General features: G+C 49.9%; 2 protein-coding genes and 1 pseudogene across 7 annotated transcripts in view; 2 read left to right on the forward strand and 1 right to left on the reverse strand.

The window, feature by feature from the left end:
* The window catches only part of LOC121464017, a 24,978-nt pseudogene extending 20,911 nt beyond the window's left edge, over window positions 1-4,067 (forward strand).
* Snn (stannin) lies at window positions 3,876-12,442 on the forward strand. The gene is made up of 2 exons (XM_041675932.1): window positions 3,876-4,013; window positions 9,564-12,442. The coding sequence occupies exon 2, from the start codon at window positions 9,651-9,653 to the stop codon at window positions 9,915-9,917; it is 267 nt and encodes an 88-aa protein (XP_041531866.1). The 5' UTR covers window positions 3,876-4,013; window positions 9,564-9,650; the 3' UTR covers window positions 9,918-12,442.
* The window catches only part of Txndc11 (thioredoxin domain containing 11), an 80,083-nt gene continuing 73,106 nt past the window's right edge, over window positions 12,375-19,351 (reverse strand). For 4 of the 6 annotated variants that reach the window (XM_041675928.1, XM_041675926.1, XM_041675930.1 and 1 more), the window contains 2 exons: window positions 18,441-18,521; window positions 12,375-13,114 (listed from right to left, as the gene is read on the reverse strand). In XM_041675928.1, the coding sequence (XP_041531862.1) occupies window positions 12,490-13,114; window positions 18,441-18,521 (706 nt within the window). In that variant the 3' untranslated portion in view covers window positions 12,375-12,489. The remainder of the gene's footprint in view (window positions 13,115-18,440; window positions 18,522-19,351) is intronic. The other 2 variants (XM_041675929.1, XM_041675927.1) reach the window with 2 other exon arrangements.

The following is a 19,351-nucleotide window of genomic DNA, read 5'->3' on the forward strand; positions in this document are numbered from 1 at the left end:
ATAAATGCATAGAAAATAACACATTAGCTGGGGAGTGTCAGCCACCTGAAATAGACTGGCAAGCCTTCTCGCTGGCTCTAAGAGGTTGAACCAGACATAGATAAAGCAACAAAGCCATCAGCCAGTGAGGTACCTCTCCCTGAGAGAGAAACTGTGTTCTTCGGAGCAAGGGGAAGCTCTCTGTGTTCCACAGAGACTCATTCTGGAGAATTCACCAGTGGTTCCCAGTCACCCATCAGGAAACTCCCCTGTGGCCGAGTAATATTCACTTTGTTTTTAAGCCTGAACCGCTCCTGGGAATGCCTGGGAAACAGCTGACCGGCTCAGACTGGTAACCGCTGGCTCTACAGAGAGGCCCAGTTGCAGGGTGTCTCCTCTGAGGCTAGTTGAGGACTCCCTACTCCCAGGCCCAGCAAGCCCCTTCTTGTCCCAATGCCTCTGGCACACTGGAGAAGTGGGCAGAGGGCCAGACTGGCCCACAGCAGGCCCAGCTGGGCTCTAGCAAGCCCTTAATTATCTTTCTTGTTAATGAAAATCTGAGAACCTCCAGCCAGCTGCACTGAGAAGCCCCTGGGTCGGATGTTACCATGAAGGAGGAAGGAACAGAGGAAAAGGGTGCGGGGCAGAGCAAGACTTCCTGCCTATTTGTAGGGGAGAGAAAGTCAGGGCACAAGACAAGCAGTTAGGTTCACAGTTACAAGTGCAGGGCTCCCAACGGGCCATGTGGGCTCAACCACAGGCCAGATGCCTGCTGCCTGTCACCTTCAGTAGCTCACAGCCCCTGACTGCTCAAAGTGTGGTTCCCACATGATCAACACTTCCTAGGAGCTCATAGGAAAATCAGAATATCGGACGGGCCCACACTTATAATCCCAGCATTTGGTAGGTAGATCTCTGTAAATTCAAGGACAGTCTGATCTACGTAGTGAGTTGTTACAGGACAGCCAGAGCTACGTAGTGAGACCCTGTCTTGGGAACAAAGACAAACAAATAAAGCAGAGTCTCGGGTTCAAACCAGCTACTGAAGAACCTGTACTGGGACACTCTCTACTGGGTGACTTAGAGTCACGCACTTGTAAGAGCCTTCGTTTCCTCATCTCTGCAATGGGGCTACCTACCTAAGAGTTTACCACTTTTTTTTTTTGAGGCAGGGTTTCATGTAGCCCAGGCTGGCCTCAAACTAACATTCAGCTGAGGATGACTCCCACAAGCTGGGATTACAGGTGTTTGCCACTGTGATCTCTTTATGCAGTGCTGGGGATAGAACCCAGGCTTCCTGCATGCTAGGCAAGCACACTGCTAGCTGAGCCCCATCTCCAGCCTGCCACCTTTAAACTCCCATGCCTACCACTGTTCCCATCAGGGAAGCATTCAGAGCAGTTCTGGGCTCCCGCCAGCCACTGCCTTTCTCACCATCTCCAGTACCGGGAAGCATGAGACCCACCATGAAGATAAGGAAGCCATTGCTCAGAGAGGTGCAGTCACTGGCCCAAGATCCAAATGGGGACGTCTGTGTCTTCTCTAAGCCTAAACTGTTACTACAATGACCAGGGAGCAGGTAGGAGGTCTCCCCCTGTTCCCAACTCTGAGAGGACTACCTTGCTGGTGTCCCCATTTTTCAGATGAGGAAAAGTGAGGCACACAGAGCTTGGGCTGCTTTTCCAAAGCCCTCCAGGAAGCAAGGCTAGATTTGAAGCAGGGAGGACCACATCATTTCTGCCCACCGCTCAACATGTCCTCTGTCACGTCTCTGCCTCCCTGTTCATCTCCCTGCCAATCCCAGCTCTGGAGTTCTGAGCCGACATCTTCCAGGCCTAGACCACTAATGAGCTCTTGGCCACCTGAGGCCCAAACTGCAGGCACTGGGCTGGGTTGGGGGAAGAACCCTTCCTTCCAGTCTGCACTCCCAGCAGGAGCACTGAGGACAGCAATGGGAAGATCTATATGCAGGAGCTGCTCAGAACCACCTGGCTCTGGTCTGGAGGCAGCTGGCCCAGAACCCTGCTTCCTTCTGCCTCTGAACCCAGCACACCTCCTCAGCCTGGTCTTCTTCAGGACCTCCCCCCACCCCACCCCCAGAGACAGGGTTTCTCTGTGTAGCCTTGGCTGTCCTGGAACTAGCTCTGTAGACCATGTTGGCCTCTAACTCACCGAGATCCACCTGCCTCTGCCTCCCAACTGCTGGGATTAAAGGTGTGCGCCACCACTGCCTGGGTCAGTCAATGTATTTTATCAAGAGCCTACTGTAGCCAGGTGGTGGTGGTGCATGTCTTTAATCCCAGCACTCAGGAGACAGAGGAAGTCAGGTTTCTGAGTTCAGGGCCAGCCTGGTCTACAAAGCAAGTCCCAGGATGGCCAGAGCTACACAGTGAGACCCTGTCTCAGAAAAACAAAACGGCAGAGCCTACTATACACCAACTGTAGACCCATCAGTGGATGGTCCAGTCTTAGTGCTGAAATAGAAACCAAAAAGTTAGTGAGACCCTTGAAAAACACAATTTCACAATGGATGGGAGAGTGGCGAAATAAAAGCCTCCAGAGCAAGGGCATGGAAGCTGAGATCTGGAAGATGATGTGGAAGAATGTTCAAGATGAAAGAATGGCATGGGCCAAAGATGGGAGGTAAGAAACAGTTTAGTTACCCCAGCTTGTGTCTAGGACATTCTGTGTGAGTCTAAGAAAGAAAGTTAGGGCTGGAGAGATGGCTCAGAGGTTAAGAGCACTGGCTGCTCTTTCAGAGGTCCTGAGTTCAATTCCCAGCAACCACATGGTGGCTCACAACCATCTGTACTGAGATCTGGCGCCCTCCTCTGGCGTGCGGGCATACATTGAGGCAGAATGTTGTATACATAATAAATAAATAAAATCTTAAAAAAAAAAAAAGAAAGAAAGAAAGTTAGCAGCCCCTGGCCTCCCAGCTCTCAACCACGTTGTCCCTTCCTATCTTCGGGAGTACCTTGGGCCTCAAAGGTCTTGAGCCTCTTGGGAGTTTCAGGTGGCCACCATGGAGTGTCCTGTCTCTTCCTGGACTCTCTTCTTGGGGGCATTCACCACACCAGCTACCACCTCTGTGTTCCTAGCCAATTATGTCTAGCCTGACATCCTACCTCTGCGAGAGCACCTGGGCAGCATTTAAGACCTTTGCAATGAGCCTTCAGTTCCTAATGTCAAATGAGATGATACATTTTTATTTGGGGTTATTTTGATTTGTTGAGCAGTCTGAACAGAGAATGGTACTTGGTGAAGTCTTAACTAAGAGATTATGTTAAAATAACGCACCCCAGTCCGCAGCTCTGGGGGCAGGGACCTTGTTTGTCTGGCTTATGGCTGACTTGTGGCTCAGCAAGATACGTGATGGGTGCAGATAGGTGGGTGGATGAATGTATGGCTAGATGATGATGAAATTAACCAAAAAGAAGAAGAAGAAGAAGAAGAAGAAGAAGAAGAAGAAGAAGAAGAAGAAGAACGGCCAGCTTCTTTCCAAAGCACACTCATTCAACTCTGCCCGTGCCTGCAACTTTGGGGCTGTGTGCCACTCACACCTGTTGAGTGCCTCAGTTTCCCTTCTGTCATTGTGCTGAGACTACGCTCACAGAAAGGATGCCAGGAGCAAGCCCAGTACCGCCGGCACCCAAAAGGCCATACGGAAGCCCAGCCACCCACCGCCCGCCCCAGCTCCGGGACCCGCTAGCCGCCCAGCATCCTCCCCAACCCCCTTCCCGGCTAACGCTCCCCGCCCCGCTTACCCCAAACCCACGCACCGCGCCCCACCCCCAACGCGTGTGATTCCACCTCCCCCGTCTCGCTCCGCCCCGTCGTCCCAGCGCAATCTCCCGTTGGCCGTGTCGGAGCATCCCGCCCCCGGCCTGGGCGGAGCCGAAGCACCCCGCCCGCCGCAGATCTGGCTCTGGCGTCTGGCTAGTGCGCGGCGGCCCGACCCGGCTAGTGTGCGGGCGGAGCCGGGCGGTGAGGCTGCTGTTGGCGGATCGTGCCGGACTGCGGGCCGCGACATGGTGAGCAGGACCGGGCATGGCGGCCGGATAAGGGGGAAGGATTGCGCCGGATGAGCCGGGGTGCGGCGCTGGCGGGTCGGCTCTGCGGACGCCGTGCGCGGGCGGGGGCTCTTTGTCCTCGGCGGTGCGGTCGGGACAAAGGAGGCGGTGGGGGGCGGAGGCTGCTCGGCGGGGCGTCTGTCCCTCTCGGCCACCCGCGGCTCTGCGCCCTGCGCGGATCCTCCGGGCTGCCCCGAACACTCACTCTTAGCACCGACAGGATTCCTGGCAGCATCCCAGAGTGGTCAAGATGGGATCAAGGGGGATGGGAGCCCAAGGAACATCTGGCGTCCGTTTCTTCGGTGGGGAAACTGAGGCCGAGCCGCAGCTTTTGTTCCCGATCCGGCTGGCGGTGATTGCGCGGTGTGGGCTGGTCCGTCCTGGTCCTTCCCCCCCCCCCTCCCCGCAAAAAGAAAATCCGGGTCAGGAGGACTTGATTTTTCTCTTCAGCTGTCGTTTCTTTCTCAGCTGTCGCCCCCTGAACGGGCCCCTGCTTCCCTCACGCTTCGCCTTGCTCCTTCTGTAGAGTGGGGGAGACTCGGCGTCGCCTGGCACAGCGCCTGCACGCCGCCCGCGCTTTGCACGCGGGAGCTGCTGGGGTGCTTGCCGTCAGTGTCTAGTCCTCGGCCCAGGTCACCTAGACTAGCTCCTAGGAGGGGGCCAGACACCGATTCAGTGCCCTCAGCCTCCAGAAGAGAGACAGGTCAGGTAGATGACGTTTTAGAATCAGGTTTGAAATCGTTAATTTAGGATCCAGACTGCTAGGATTGAATAACCGCAGATCCACTTTTAAGATGTGTGACCTTGGGCTGCTGACTTAACTTCTCTAAGCTGTATTTATTTGTCAAGTGGGAAGAGTAATACCTCGACTCTAGGATTGTTTTGAGGCAGAAATTTTGGGGAGATCTACTGAGATGTTGAGCTCAAGAGTTCGACACCAAGGAACTTTTTCAGGATCTACTATACCAAAGTTGTATGGCCAAACGGGATCCTGAAGAGTGCGGGCAAGGGACTTACACAGGAGGGCCAGGACTCAGGCCTGGACTGTGAGACCGCAGCTGACCTTGGGGCAGTCCCTGGAACTCCTCAGTCCTCCTAGCTTCCTCTTCTGCCGTGAGATCTGGCAGTGAGCTGGCTCCGGGAGCAGGTTTCTCTTCTAGAATGGGGGGGGGGGGGGTGGCAGTAGACACAGCCATGCTGGATGTTAGCTCTCCTTCGGATGCTGTTATCCTTATCTAAGCTCTTGGACAGCAGAAGCCCTCGGTGATGGTGCCTGTTGGAGTTATGGCAGAACAGAACCTGCGGCAGGAAATACTTCTGGCCTGGGGTCCCCAAAAAGGAGACTTGGCAGGTGGCTTTGTTGGAGGGTAGGACAGTGCTGGAAGCTCCTGAGCATTAAAAACATTAAAAAAAAATTTTTAGCTGGCCCTAAAAACAGAGCAGTGTTTCTGACTCCCTTGGAGTGCCCCAGGAGGTAGAGGCTTAAGGTGGGGTGGCAGAGCTGAGTTCAGCAGCACTAAGTGAGGAGCAGGCAGTGGGGTATCCCCAGAGAAGAGGTCATTTGTGACATTGGGTCCAGGCCAGACTCTGTGCCTTGGGGTGCAAGGGTCACAGAAGGAATGGGAGGTCATTGGGAACAGTCCGGGGGTAGAGAGGGTGTACCCTCTGGGATCTGAGCATGAATGATGGGATGAAGGGTGAGTTTGGGGATCCCATGAAGAGGAGGTAGGGGTAACAGAGGCCCTCGCCACGGAAGAGCTAGAGGAGAGTCTGAATTTTAGGAGACCCTGCCCAGAGTGCACTGTGTTATTTTGAGACCCATGTGCTCTGGGTCTTGAGAAACCAGACTCAGCAATTCTCAAGCATTGCAAACTGGGGTGACTGTGGAGTGCCCAGGCCCATCTGACCAGTGCTCACCTGGAAGTTGTCCCTGCTGTTGCGTCCAACAAGGACATGGTATGTGGTGTGACCTGTGCTCTAGATGACCCTGAGTCTCAGTTTCCGCATCTGCAGAGTAGGATGATCAAGGCAGTAAAGAGGAGATGAGGTGGATTGGGGGTGTGTGTGATGGCTCTGAGGTGGTCCTGGGATTGTCCTCAACTGGGCTGCATTATGCCCAGACCCACGGGCCTCCTCGGTGGATGAGTGGAGCTCAGTGGTGTGCAGAGGGGTGTACTAGCCAGTTGCAGGGTGTCCCAGCTTTCTCTGGACTCCGCTTCTCTGCTGCCGCCCTTCCCTGCCCCAAGCATGGACAGTTTGCCTGGTAGTTCTTAATTTGTAGGTCGTGACTCTTGTGGTTCGAATGGCCCTTCCATGGGGATCACCTAAGACCATATTCACATTACAATCTATAACAATGGCAAACTTAAGTTTTGAAGTAGCGATGAAAATAATTTTATGGTTGTTATCCCCACAACATGAGGATCACAGCATTGGGAAGGTTGAGAACCACTAAGTTAGCTGTTTCTGTTTGGGCTCAGACCTGTTAGGCACCACAGCCATGCCTGAACTTGGCTTATATCCTCTTTTTTCAAAGACTGTTGGCAGCATGGGGACCTGTGCTTAGGAACCTGGGAGTAGTCTGGAGTTAGGGAGTTGGCTCGGACTAGTGTGTTCTGATTGGTCCCCAGGTCTGGAACCACGCAGCCAGCCTTTCCTGAGTACCCACTGTGTGTCACGTGCCATCCACAGTGGAGCATGACCGTGAACGTGAGGGACCCTCTAGAGGCCACAGGCCAGGAAGTAACAGCCAGGGAAATAGTCCCTAAACCAGGAAACTGCAGATAGCAGAGAACTGAGACAAGACTGGGGTTCAGGGGGTGCAGGCTGGGCTGTGTGGGAAGAGGCAGCCCCAAGGGTCACCTCTGGAAAAGTTCCCAGTTCAGTACTAAGGGAGGAGGCAACGGCAGGACAGTTTAGGAGGCATGAGTGGTAGCCACGCTTCCAGCAGAGGGTGAGGCAACCTTAAGAGTCCCCCCTTCTGAGGCCACAATGACAGGTTTGGGATTACTTCTCAGGAAACATTTGGTAAATGAACAAAAAAAGAGGCCCATCAGGGCTAGGTGGAGGCCACAGGCCAGGCATGGCCAGCCGGGTCACGAGTCTTTATGCTCAGAGGTCAGAGCCATATACCTAACTGCCTACCTCCAGACCTGGGGCAGGCATAGACAGGAGTCTGCAGTCGTCCTTGCTCTCCTGGGGTCTCTCTGGGCTGGAGCTGCTTGGCCTCAGTTTCCTCATTACTCCCAGGACAGCTGTTTCCCTCAGATCCGGGTACCATTGTTTGATTTTCCACTTGCTATCCCAGAACCACCCCAGACCCCAAACACACACTTCCCCTTCCTGTCCAGAAGACAACGGGAGGAAAGGCAGGTGGAGGCAGAACCATGGGTGTCCTGTGTGGTCTGGCTGCGTGGGCGGGGGGGAACTGATGTTGACAGGGTAGGTACTAGGCTAAGGAGCAAGCAGAGCACTCTTGGGACATGCAGCTCTGGAGATGAGGAAAGGCCAGGAGCTAGGTCGCCATGCCAGGGGAGGGAGCTTCCCTGGCCTTCTGGTTGGAGAAGCTTCTTTCCCGGAGTTGGTGTAAACTGAGTCAGAGTTTCTTCCTCCACCTCCATGTGGGTGCCATTTGGGGCCAGGCTGTTCTCCATTGAGGCTTTGGGAACTGTCCTCTACCTTAAAAAGCGCCGAGCAGATGTGGTCAGGTGCACGGTTGCCCCCAGTTGAGACCTAGTGATCAAAAGTCAGGGAATGGGTCATCCTGGGCAGAAGGAACTGGGCTCTGGGAGATCCTGGAGGGCACAAGGCTGGGGAACTCTGAGCAGGAATGGGGACACTGTCAGTCACTATAAGTACTTGAGCACATCCTGTGTGCTCTGACTGCAAGAGTGGACAAGGAGCCAGCTAAGTGGGACCCCCCCCCCCCCGCAGCTCAGACTTAGGAGACCACAAGGTTGAGAGACCCAAGGGTGCTGCCCCTCCCTGCCTGGAGCTTTCCTGTAGAGTCGGCACAGGTGATGAGGGTGGCACTCTGGGACATTGATTTGGCTGCCTGTGACCTTCAGGGTTAGCCCTGGCAGCCTCCTTGGTTGAGTGAGAGTCATTTCTGATTAAAGGGATTATTGCTCCAGGTTGCAGCAAGTCCCATCCTGTTTGGAGGGAGAATCTTTATGTATGAATACATGGATGGGAAGACTTTGAACATTCAGGTCTTACTCAGTGTAGGTTGTGCCTGGCCTGTGCAGACATTCCTGGCATCTTCATTCCTGGAACCACACTGATGTTCATTAGTGATTGGCATTAGTAAGAAAGTGAGGAACCCCGAGACACTGGAACAATCTGCTGCATTCGGTAGCTGGAAGGCCATAATGGCAAAGCCCTGATCCTTGGAGGTGGTGGCGGGCTGGGCTTTGGGGTACTGCCTAGAGTAAGTCCTGAAGGTTTGAGAGGGAGACTGGGGCAGATTCTACCGTGTATCCCACTGCCTCCTTCTCCTTTGCACTTGAAACTTGTCTACAGATGAGGAATGGGCTCTGTGACGTGGAGAACCCAGGTGGCTCTCCCTCCTGCCTTCCGAGCCTAGCAGTACTGTCCCCCTACCGTGAATGCCCTGTCCTGCCAGTGTGGCCTCCCTGAAGCTCACCCACCCATCCAGTTAGCATCACAGCACCTGGTCCCTTGTGCATCTGATGTCACCATACTTGGACAGACATTTAGGGGTGTCGACCTCTTGGTGATTTGGCTCCTGTACCAGATGCCAAGTTATGTACAGTCAGAAGCCAGCTACCCCACCCCTTCTGCCTCCCCTGAAGCTTTCCCCAGTACCCATGTCTTCCAGGACTTCCTTTACTTTTGCTTGCCCGCCCTACATCCACGGGCTTCCTGAGAACCAGGGTCTTTAAGATCCTGGCTCCTCCATAGGGTGAAAGCTGTTGGCTCAGACCCTGGAGACCTTGAAGGTTGAGACATTATGTGTTACCTGACCACCCTCACCCCCACAGGAGCTGAGGCTCTTTCTCTACTTTTGGATCCTTCCTCTCTAGCTTCCTGGACACATACTGGTATCTTCTAAAGTGTCCACCTCCAGCTAGGCGCTGTAGCACAGGCCTGTGATCCTAAGGCTCTGGAGGCTAAAGCCAGAGAATCATGAGTTTGAGATAGCCTGGGCTACAGAGTGAGACTTTCTTAAAGACAAACAAAAAAACAACATATGCCTTCAACAGAAGACCCAGATTAGTGGCCAGTCCTTTTGCAGCCTCTGACAACTGTCAAGGTGCCCAGTTCCCCTCCCATCAGAGTGACTGACTGATAGCGGAAACACCTGGTTGTCAGAAGTAGTTGGGGGAAGTAGGGTAGGTGAGCATCTGGGCAGACACAGTCGAAAGGCAACCCCACGCTTATCACTGGGTTGAGCTCAAGAACTTAAAAACAGACCCCAGCAAGGGCCAGCTGGGTGGCTGAGTTCCCTACCGAGCTCCTGGTATAGTCTTTCCTGGCTTTGTCTTTCAGGATTGTACTGTGCAGCCCAAATTCCAGCCTCGCTGAGCCAGCCACACCAAGAACTTTCCACCAGAAGAGCACTTCCAAGTACTGACCATGTCTATCATGGACCACAGCCCCACTACGGGGGTGGTCACGGTCATTGTCATCCTCATCGCCATTGCTGCCCTGGGGGCCTTGATCCTGGGCTGCTGGTGCTACCTGCGGCTGCAGCGCATCAGCCAGTCAGAGGACGAGGAGAGCATCGTGGGTGATGGCGAGACAAAGGAGCCCTTTCTCCTAGTGCAGTACTCTGCCAAGGGGCCATGTGTGGAAAGAAAGACCAAGTTGATGACCGCCAATGGCCCAGAAGTGCATGGCTGAGCTGGGCTGCGAAGGCCCTGGTTCCGTTTGCAGCCAGCCCAGAAGCACTGAGAGGGCCGAAGCAGACATGATGGATGCTGTGTGAGAGAGGTTGACACTTGCTGGCATGGTCTCTTCGGGCTTCATCATCGCATGCACTGACTTGCGGGTCCCGGCTGTCCTGGCATTCCCCCTCAGCCTCCTGGTGGGGCTGCCCATTGCAGGCAGTGGGCAGGCCTGACCTTGCTGGGGCTCATGGCCCCTTAGCGCTTTTGTTACTTGAATGTTTTAGCTGAGCCTGTTTTTGATGGAGCTACTACTGTAATGCGTGAACTAACCAACCTGTGAACTGTAAATAGGCCCAGAAGCACGTGCTTAAGCCTTTTTGCTGATTTTTAAAAATACCACATAGAGCCCATGGGACTGGCTTGATGACTGTACTCGTGGTGAGCTACGGCAGCATGACCATGGAGGGTCTTTGACTGGTCAGGCCCCAATTGCCCTTGGCAGGTCTCACTGCTCTGATCTGTGTGTATGGAAAGGAAGTGAAAGGCTAAGCAGCTGGGGTGCTGGGGTGATTTCTGCTAGGTTAGTAATGAGTAGAAGAGAAACCACACCCCTCCCTTTGGAGAGCGTCAGCTTTGTTACGTAGCAGTGTGTGCAGATGGCAGTCACTGCAAGGAAGCTGCTGGACTTGTTTTGAAGCCTATGACGGACAAGTCCCTATGAGTCCTGAGGGCTGCCAGGCAGCTTAGCGGAGCAGTGTCTTGCCCTTTGGTCTTGAGCATGCCCAGTACATCCCTTCAGCACAGGCCTTGCAGAAACACCAGAGGCTGCGGCAGCTACTTGAAGTCTGAAACCTAGTCAGCCCAAGCAAGCAAGGTTTTGTTTTTATATTTAATATTTTCTGCACTGGAGTGGGGGTGGGGTAGGGGATGAATTTTTTTTTTCCTCCCATCTTTTCACAAGTGAGCTTCCTTTCCTCTCCAATGACTGCCCACTGGCTGAGTATTGGGTTTCACTTTAGTCCTCAGAGCTTTGTACAGAGCCCCCGGCCCCAGCTCTAAAGGTGCCTGTGCGCTATAGAAGATCGTTTCTAGTGTACACATATGTATTTACAACAGAGCCACCAGGAGTTCAAATTCAGGGCCTGGCTCTCACAGGAAAGGGAGCCAGCAGCATGTGTCTCCGAGATATCCTTTGAGTCCATGCCTATAAGCTTGTTTGGATGTTAATCCCACCACTATAAGTACATTCTAAACCATTCTGATTAGAACACCAGTGTGTGGGCACCTTTGATAATGACTAGGTGGCTGGCCCTGGCGTGGGCGGCACACTTGAGAGCAGCATGGGCAGGAAGCAGAGAACTTCAGACCAGGCTGGAGACAGCTTTAAAAAGCATGTAAAACTAATCCATTCTCTAAATCCCAAGGAAAGAGCCGTAGGGAGCACTTCTTTTTAGCAGTGTATATCTACACATGGTGTGTGTGTGTGGTGTCAGAGTTAAGGAACAGCTCTAGGTGAGGAGGGACAGCTCTAAGGCCATTTGTGAGGGTAGGAATAAGACATGTATGGTGGGATGCTGCAGTAAAAACAGCTTAAGAAACTCTTGGACCCTGGTGAGATAGATAGCTAAGTCATGGAAGACATAGAAAGGGGTAGACTGGACATCGGCAGAGGCTACTTTGGCTGGCTCGGATGCATGTTGGACCTGGCAGCAGTGACTCTTCGGGTCCAGGAGGAGGACAGAATGTATGAAAGGCTCTGCCCTGGAGCTGGCAGAGGCTGAGGGTTTTGGCCCATCCCCATCCCAGCTTTCTACCTCTAATTCTTGCAGCAGCGGCCTATACACTGCTGACCCGAAAACAGCTTGGATCTACATTTTCAGTGTGAGCCTGGCTCCTGGAAATGCTCATATCACTCCACTGTCAGACACAGGTCGCATCTTTTACTATGCCAATGACGTTTCTTCTTATCAGTTATACTTGTTGGGAGCTTCCTGTCTCCTCCCCAGTTGCCAGGGATGTCTTTGGCATTTTAGTCAACCCATCGAGACTGGGATGAATTGTTGAATAAGTTCAGACACTGTGGGGCACTGGTAGAGGTCTTAGGGAGAAAAATGAAACACCTATAGAACTAGTGAACAACCACACAAGTCTTCCCTGTCCTTGTTTATCACTGGCTACCTTTTTATTTTACACTCCAATGGTTAATAAGTTATAACCCTCTCTTCAGATTCTTTCTCAATTGTGCAAACCTTTGAGGGGAAGTCTTCTGATGAGTAAGAAGTTAGTTAGCCTTTCATCCTGGGGAGCAGGCAAGAACACCGAGGCTCAGCCACTGAAGCAAGGACTGACTTTCCTAGATTAATCTTCAAATGGACTGTGCTACTGTTGTGTCTCAAAGCTACCAAGTTTGTGCAATAAGGGAAGGGAAGGGATGCCATTCCTGATCAATAAACGCTGAATGACATTCAAGTTCATTTTCTAGACCATTGAGAAAATCTTTATTTACAATAAATTTCAATAAAATTTGCATAAATATATTCCCAATGTACAGATTTCACCTCTGATTTCTTCATCTCTTTGAAAAGTTAATCTGTCCTGTTCTCATGCTTCCTCTCTGATGTCAGAGTGGAGCTGGTGGCAGAAGGTGGAAGGGTGTCACCAGGTAACTGGGTAGCACCCATGGGCTTCGAGTGGTTGGGGCGAGCCTTCTCCAGAGGGGCTGGTTCCTTAGCTCCACCCTGGCCTTCCAGCTCCTTCTCCATAGTGGCTACAAGGATCTTGAGCCATGTGTGCTCAGGGAGGGGGGTCTCTGAGGCACTGGCCAACTCTTGGAGTTCACGGGCCTTCTGCACATACAGGGCCTGCAGTTTCTGGCTGTGGCGACGGAGCAACCTCTGCTGTTGCTCTAAAGCACGCTGCCGGAGTAGCAGGCGGTGTCCATCCCTGCGGGCACTATAGAGCCGACCCTCCACCTTCTCCTGTGTACGGCGTAGGCTGCTCATCTCAGACCTTAGCTTCTGCATGGCACTCTCCACGTGAGAGATGTGTTCACGCTGCAGGACTGCCTTGTTCTGGACACATTCTTGGGTAGGAGGGCTGATGCCAAGGTCCTGAGGGGCAGAGGCAGGGTCTGAGTGATGCAGAATGAACCTCAGCAGGTTTGGAAGGGTGATGGGGAGGTCTCCAGGGTATTTCACACTTAGGTCCTTTCTGGAGAGGAAGGGAAAGTCAAAAGTGAGGATCTGAAGCACAATGTAGAGACAAATAGGTCACCCTGACCAAGAAAAGATCCTGAGTTTTTACTGAAAAGAAGTGATGACCAGGCAAGCAGTTCTCTGTGGAGTTGAGGTACCCCACAGACTTGCACTGCAACTGTAATGCAATTTGACTTAAACAAAGTATCTATCTGTTCCTGAGGATAGAACTCAAGTGTCTGTACTCAATTTTCAGACAAGCTCGCTCATGCCTAAGCCCAAAGCCAGTGAATTAGGGAGGAGGAAGAATGTGGCTACTCTGTCTGAGCTACATGGGCTGGTGATCACAGTAACAGGGCTGTCCTCAGTTACCATGGCTTTTAACAGTACTCCTAAAACTGAAAAAATAAACAAAAAGCCACTAACAGCATACACTTAATGCACAATATCTATAGCAAAAAGTGTTTTTGGCTGAGAGGAACTGTATCCCAGGCTGGGGACACTGGGCTCACACCTGGACAGGTGCTACTGTCAAATGGACCAACCAGGGTACAGATACACCCTGGTTTACAAGGTGAAGATGAATTAGGGCCACTCAGCCCTGACAGCACAGAAGTGAGGATAGTGACATTCAAAGGGGTTTCTACATCTTTGTTCCATGCTCTATTCAGAAAGGCCCTTTTCAGAATGTGTCATTTTACTGTCCAGCCACCAAAGTTTCTCCCACAGGTATGTTTACCTGTGTACACACAATCTAGCCACCATAACTCAAAGCACTACTTTGTACAGTTCTGTCTGAGGTTAGTCAACAGACAGGAATCAACATCCTCAGAGTAAAGAAATGGAGCTGGCAGGGCTCCAAAGGCAGGGTCCCACGATGCGCTCGCTCAGTGCTAGGTATTCTTAGACAAATCATCTACAAATCAAGTTTCACGATAGCCAGGGCTACACAAAGAAATCTTGTCTCCAGGAACGGGTTGGGGCTGAGGCAAGAGTATAACCAAAAGTTTGAAGCTAGCTTAGACTACACTGTGAGATCTTGTCTCACAACAAAAAAGAAACCAGATTATGTCCCTCTATGTAATGTTTATGGGGGAGGAGAAAGAATAAAAACTTTCAAGTAACAGAAAACAGAACTTCAAAGCTTGCAATGTCAGCTGTTTTTATCAATAATCTTCTAAGTGCACTTTACAATGTTTTTTCCCTGGGGCACTCAGCATGACCGCAGAGTGGGTACTTGGGCCTGCCACTCTATCAAGCAACAATGGACCTGTCTTTTCTAGGCCCAAATGTATATGCACTATCCCAGTGAAGAACTGTGAGACACCTTAGTATGTCTCTAGAGACATTTACAGAATGAGACTGATAAGCAGAATGCTTTTTTGAAGTCTTGGGGCAATACTAAAAATGCTTTCATATCTTTTATTTTATTATTTTGTTGTTGTTATGTTTTGGTTTTAGAGACAGGATTGCACTCTGTAGCCTTGGCTGGCCAGATTGGTCATAAACTCAGAGATCTGCCTGCCTCTGCCTCTTGAGTATTGGATTAAAGGTGTGCACCACAAAAGAAAAATCCAGCTGGGCGATGGTGGCATGCCTTTAATCCCAGCACTCAGAGGCAGAGGCAGGCGGATCTTTGTGAGTTCGAGGGCAACCTGGTCTACAAGAACTAGTTCCAGGGGGCTGGAGAGATGGCTTAAGAGGTTAAGAGCATTGCCTGCTCTACCAAAGGTCCTGAGTTCAATTCCCAGCAACCACATGGTGGCTCACAACCATCTGTAATGGGGTCTGGTGCCCTCTTCTGGCCTGACAGACAGAATATCGTATACATAATAAATAAATAAATAAATAAATAAATATTAGAAAAAAAAAAAGAACTAGTTCCAGGACAGGCTTCAAAACTACAGAGAAACCCTGTCTCGAAAAACCAAAAATAAATGAATAAATAAATTAATTAATTAATAAGAAAATCCACCTTTTTATAAATCACATTTATTTTGTGTTTGAATACAGTTGCAGTGGTGACCCTGTGGAGGTCAAGGGAGAAGTTATGGGAGTGGGTTCTCTTCTACCATCTGGATTTTCAGAACTCTTACCAGCTAAGCCATCTTGCCAGCTGTTTTGTTTTAGACAGAGTCTCACTCAATATGTGGTTCAGGCTGACTCTGAACTTGTGATCTTCATCTCTGTCTCCTCTGCTGGGATCATAAGAGTGACGTGCTTGGCTACTTTTTTTCTTTTTCTAGTTTTGACTCAGGGTTTCTCTGAGTAGTAGCCCTGGCCATCCTAGAACTCATTCTGTAGACCAGGCTAGCCTCAAACTCAGAGATCCTCCTGCTTCTGCTTCCAAGTGCTGGGATTAAAGGCACATACCTTCATTGCCATATCTATATATTTTAAAGGTCAATGTTGGTCATTTTTGGTTTTTTTTTTTCCATACATTTAAAAAAAGTAGCTAGGACACAGAGTTTATGGTCACTTCCAAAAAGTAGTCCTTTTAATCTGGGAATGGTGGCTCAGGATTACATACTGAGTTTTAGACCAGCTTGAGAACAATGTGAGCCTCTGGTCTCAAAAAGTAACAAACAAAAAAAAAAAAAAAAAAAAAAAAGGTCCCACATCTAGTTAAAGCTCCTCAGAAGCAGTGAGGTTCTTCCTGGTGCAACACTGGAACATCCTTGTGGAGCAAGTACCTGCACCCTCTGGCCCAGAGTAGGGCAGACTACTGATTTGGGGACTGGCTCTAAGATAGCCCTGTGTAAGAAGGTAAGGGTCCACATCCCAGCCTCCACTTATGAAGAAGAGAGAAAGAAGCTAGGCAGGCTACACTGTGGGTGGAGGACAGGCCTCTGACTGCAATAGGGCACAAGCAATGTAGTTTGCAGGGATGTAAAAATCATACAATCACTCTCTTCCAGTGCATACAGCCTTCACATCTCAGAAGCAGCCATGTTACACCTTAGCATTTCCCTCTGCATAGCACCACCTTGTGTAGGGTTTGCATTTTCCATACTGCATGTACAGCTGTATACTTTCACTAAAAATAGCAGGAGCAGGTGAAGCATGAAAAACCCTCTTATTACATGTTACAACAGTGTTTCATTTTCCCCTTCTGTGAGCCTTTGTACTCGATAGCTGATAGTCATGAGCTGCTTTTAGTTCTCAGAGCTGCCTAGTAGCCCTCAGAGTCCTCACTCAGCTGACTGCTTCTTGCTGGGCCAATACATCTCTGCCCCCTTTTATTTATGGTTATCCAGGCAAGAGTCACATAATTTTCTATTCCACCTTCTGGGTAAGCCAAATAAATGCTCTCTGGACCAGCCAATGTGAGTTCCCTCCACTTGTGCCTACCATCTGTTTTTAGGAAATGAGAAAAATCCCATTCCAAAGCAATAAAGGCTTTGATTCACCAGACCCTCTGTGTTTAACAAACATGGACAGTCTTCTACTCTTCAGTATCTAGGGACACAGGAGGGGCTGCAGGACCTGGTGAATTCACTTTTTTTTTTTTTTTTGGATGCAGGGTCTCATTTTATAACTCCTGCTGACTTTCAATTCAAAGAGCTCGGAGCCTTTCAAGCTAGAATTAAAGGTGTATGCCACCATACCTGGCCTGCACTCATTCTTTTATGATACAAGGCAGCTCCGGAAGTGGAATGCTGGCCAAGCATGTCCCTCTTGTGCACCTGCCCTGCAGATGTCTTTCCTTCCAAGTACACACACTCATTAGTCCACGTTGTGAGAGCCTTTGCCTGCTAAGGTATTTATTGTGTGCTGTAACTTTAACATTTTTAAAAGTATATTTGGAATTCAAAAATTACATATCATTACACTACATGCCCAACTTGTGTCTCATTCAGATGAAATTGCTGGTGTTAGTGTCCATGATTTCTTGATTATATGGCAATATAATATGTCTTAGAAAGACAATGGCAGAGCCAGCAGTGGAACAGACTGAGCCACACTGTTCTTAGTGTGACCTGGCAAGCCCCTGCTACCATGGGAAGTATTCTAGCACACATTCTTTGGGATAAAGAACAAAATAGAGGCAATGACTTGACAAAGTGCAAGGAAGCCCTCTCCCAGAGAAGCCTGATAAACACTGCTGTTGTGCAGTGTGTAGGAGTTCCTTCTGTATATATGTTGCTTTCACTGGTTAATGAATAAAGAAACTGCCTTGGCCTAGTTGAAAGGGCAGAAGAACTAAGGTAGGTGGAGAAGACATAACTGAATTCTGGGAGGAAGAAAACAGAGTCAGAGAGAAGCCATGGATCCTCCGCCTGAGACGGATGCTGGTTAGAATCCTTCCCGGCAAGCTACTGCCACGTGGCGATACACAGATTAATAGAAATGGATTAAATCAAGATGTGAGAGTTAGCCAATAAGAGGCTAGAACTAATGGGCAAGCAGTGATTTAATTAATACAATTTCTGTGTGGTTATTTCAGGGCTAAGCTAGCTGGGTGGCTGGGATGAACAAGCAGCTCTCCCTTACAACAGTGCAGTGATTGTAAAATGCAAGAAGTTAAAACAAGTGACTGAAACATGGGCCAGGCCTTCCTAAAGGATCCTGCCATTTCCCACAGGGGATGTGAGTGGATTCCCTTGTGGACCTATTCTACAATCAAAGGGGTCAGCATTCATCTTATTTGGCTTTGAGGGATCATTTCCTTTTTTTTTTTTTTTTTTTTGGAAACATTTGGGTCTCCACTCATTGCCAAGTCCAGCTCTCTTTGCTAATGGTCCCACCCCTCCTTACTGTAGCTTTCAGCACAACTGGGTGACAGACAACCTCAGGGCAGACTACACATGCAGAGAGCTCCCTAAGAATGGAGCAGTGGGTGGGGAACTGCCAGTATTCCCTCGGGTATCAGCAGGACTCATCCCATACAAACATGAACACTTTTTGTCAATTGTAGGTTCACACAAGTATGAAACCTAACTAGTTCTCAGGGCAACATGGACACTTGTGTAAGAAAGACTTAGGGAAGAGCAAGCATCAAAGAAAACCAGCACATGCTGGGCATGTTTGTTAACATATGCCTTTTATCCCAGCACCTTAGGGAGGCTGAGTTTGAGGCCAGCCTGGTCTACACAGTGAGTTCTAGGACACCCAGAGGTACACAGTGAGACCCTGTTCAAAAAACAAACAAAAAAAGCAACAGAAAAAAAAAATTACAGCACGTGACATTTCAGCACTAGAGTTCTGCTCTATGTCCCTAATGGCATGGTTTTAACAATAGTTTAGAACATAGTGAAGGGTTTACAGCAGAAGCACATTTCATTTTTAGGCCTCAACAAGAAAATCCCACCTGCCCAATACTGAAAAAAATTCAGCCTTACCTATTGCAGGGAAAAAACAAAACAGTAGGAAGGCGGTCAACCATGAATTCCCAAGGAAGATCATTCTGAGACACATCGATCCTGGCAGAGGCAAAGGAAATGACTTAGGTAAGAAGTGACTGGCCAAATCTGAAGACTCTGGAGTATTTCTATGCCTCAGGGTAGACCAAACCCCTTACTACAGGTATAAATCAGGCACCTACACTTTAAGAACATGTGCCAACTGTCCTCCCTGCGTTATACGAGAACCTGAAATTAAACATAAATCTCCCAAGCTGCCTCAGTGAAGCAGCACTCCATCTGCCAACAGGATCTGGCAAGCATTTTAACTGGTGTATTAGTTCTAGAAAAAGAAAGCTATTGAGCACAGGACACACAACAGATCTCTTTGAAGATTACACTTTATAGTCTGTAAACTTTCTTAACAGAGTGCCAATTCTTCTCCCTTTTTAAGTTTGTATTTTCCCCATCATGGAGCCGGGCTGCTGCAGCTAGTTTAGTTCTCACTGTTTAGCCCAGGATGGCATCAAGCTCTCAGCAGCCATCTTGCCTCATCATCCCTAGTGCTGGGATTACTGGCAGTGGACCACCAAGGTCAGCAGATTGATTTATGAATATAAAAAATGGCATCTACTAAATCACCCATCCTTTGGTCAGTTACTGTTGGTGTAATCGACAACTGCCCTGGGGAATGGCCCTCCAGCAGTAGGGACTGACCTAGCAGGTGCTGAGGATCCACATGTGCTGACCCATACATCTGGCTGATGGCATCCTTTAAGTGAGGGATATTCATGACCAGTGATATGGAAGATGATAATGTCTGGACCTGTTAATTTGGTGGGGGTTTTCAAAAAGTATAAATGGGGCTAGGCAGTGGTGCACACCTTTAATTCCAACACTCGGGAGGCAGA

Source organism: Microtus oregoni, unplaced genomic scaffold (genome assembly GCF_018167655.1).
Source record: "Microtus oregoni isolate MIOR12 unplaced genomic scaffold, Mior012 000027F_ref0000203, whole genome shotgun sequence".
NCBI lineage: Eukaryota > Metazoa > Chordata > Mammalia > Rodentia > Cricetidae > Microtus > Microtus oregoni.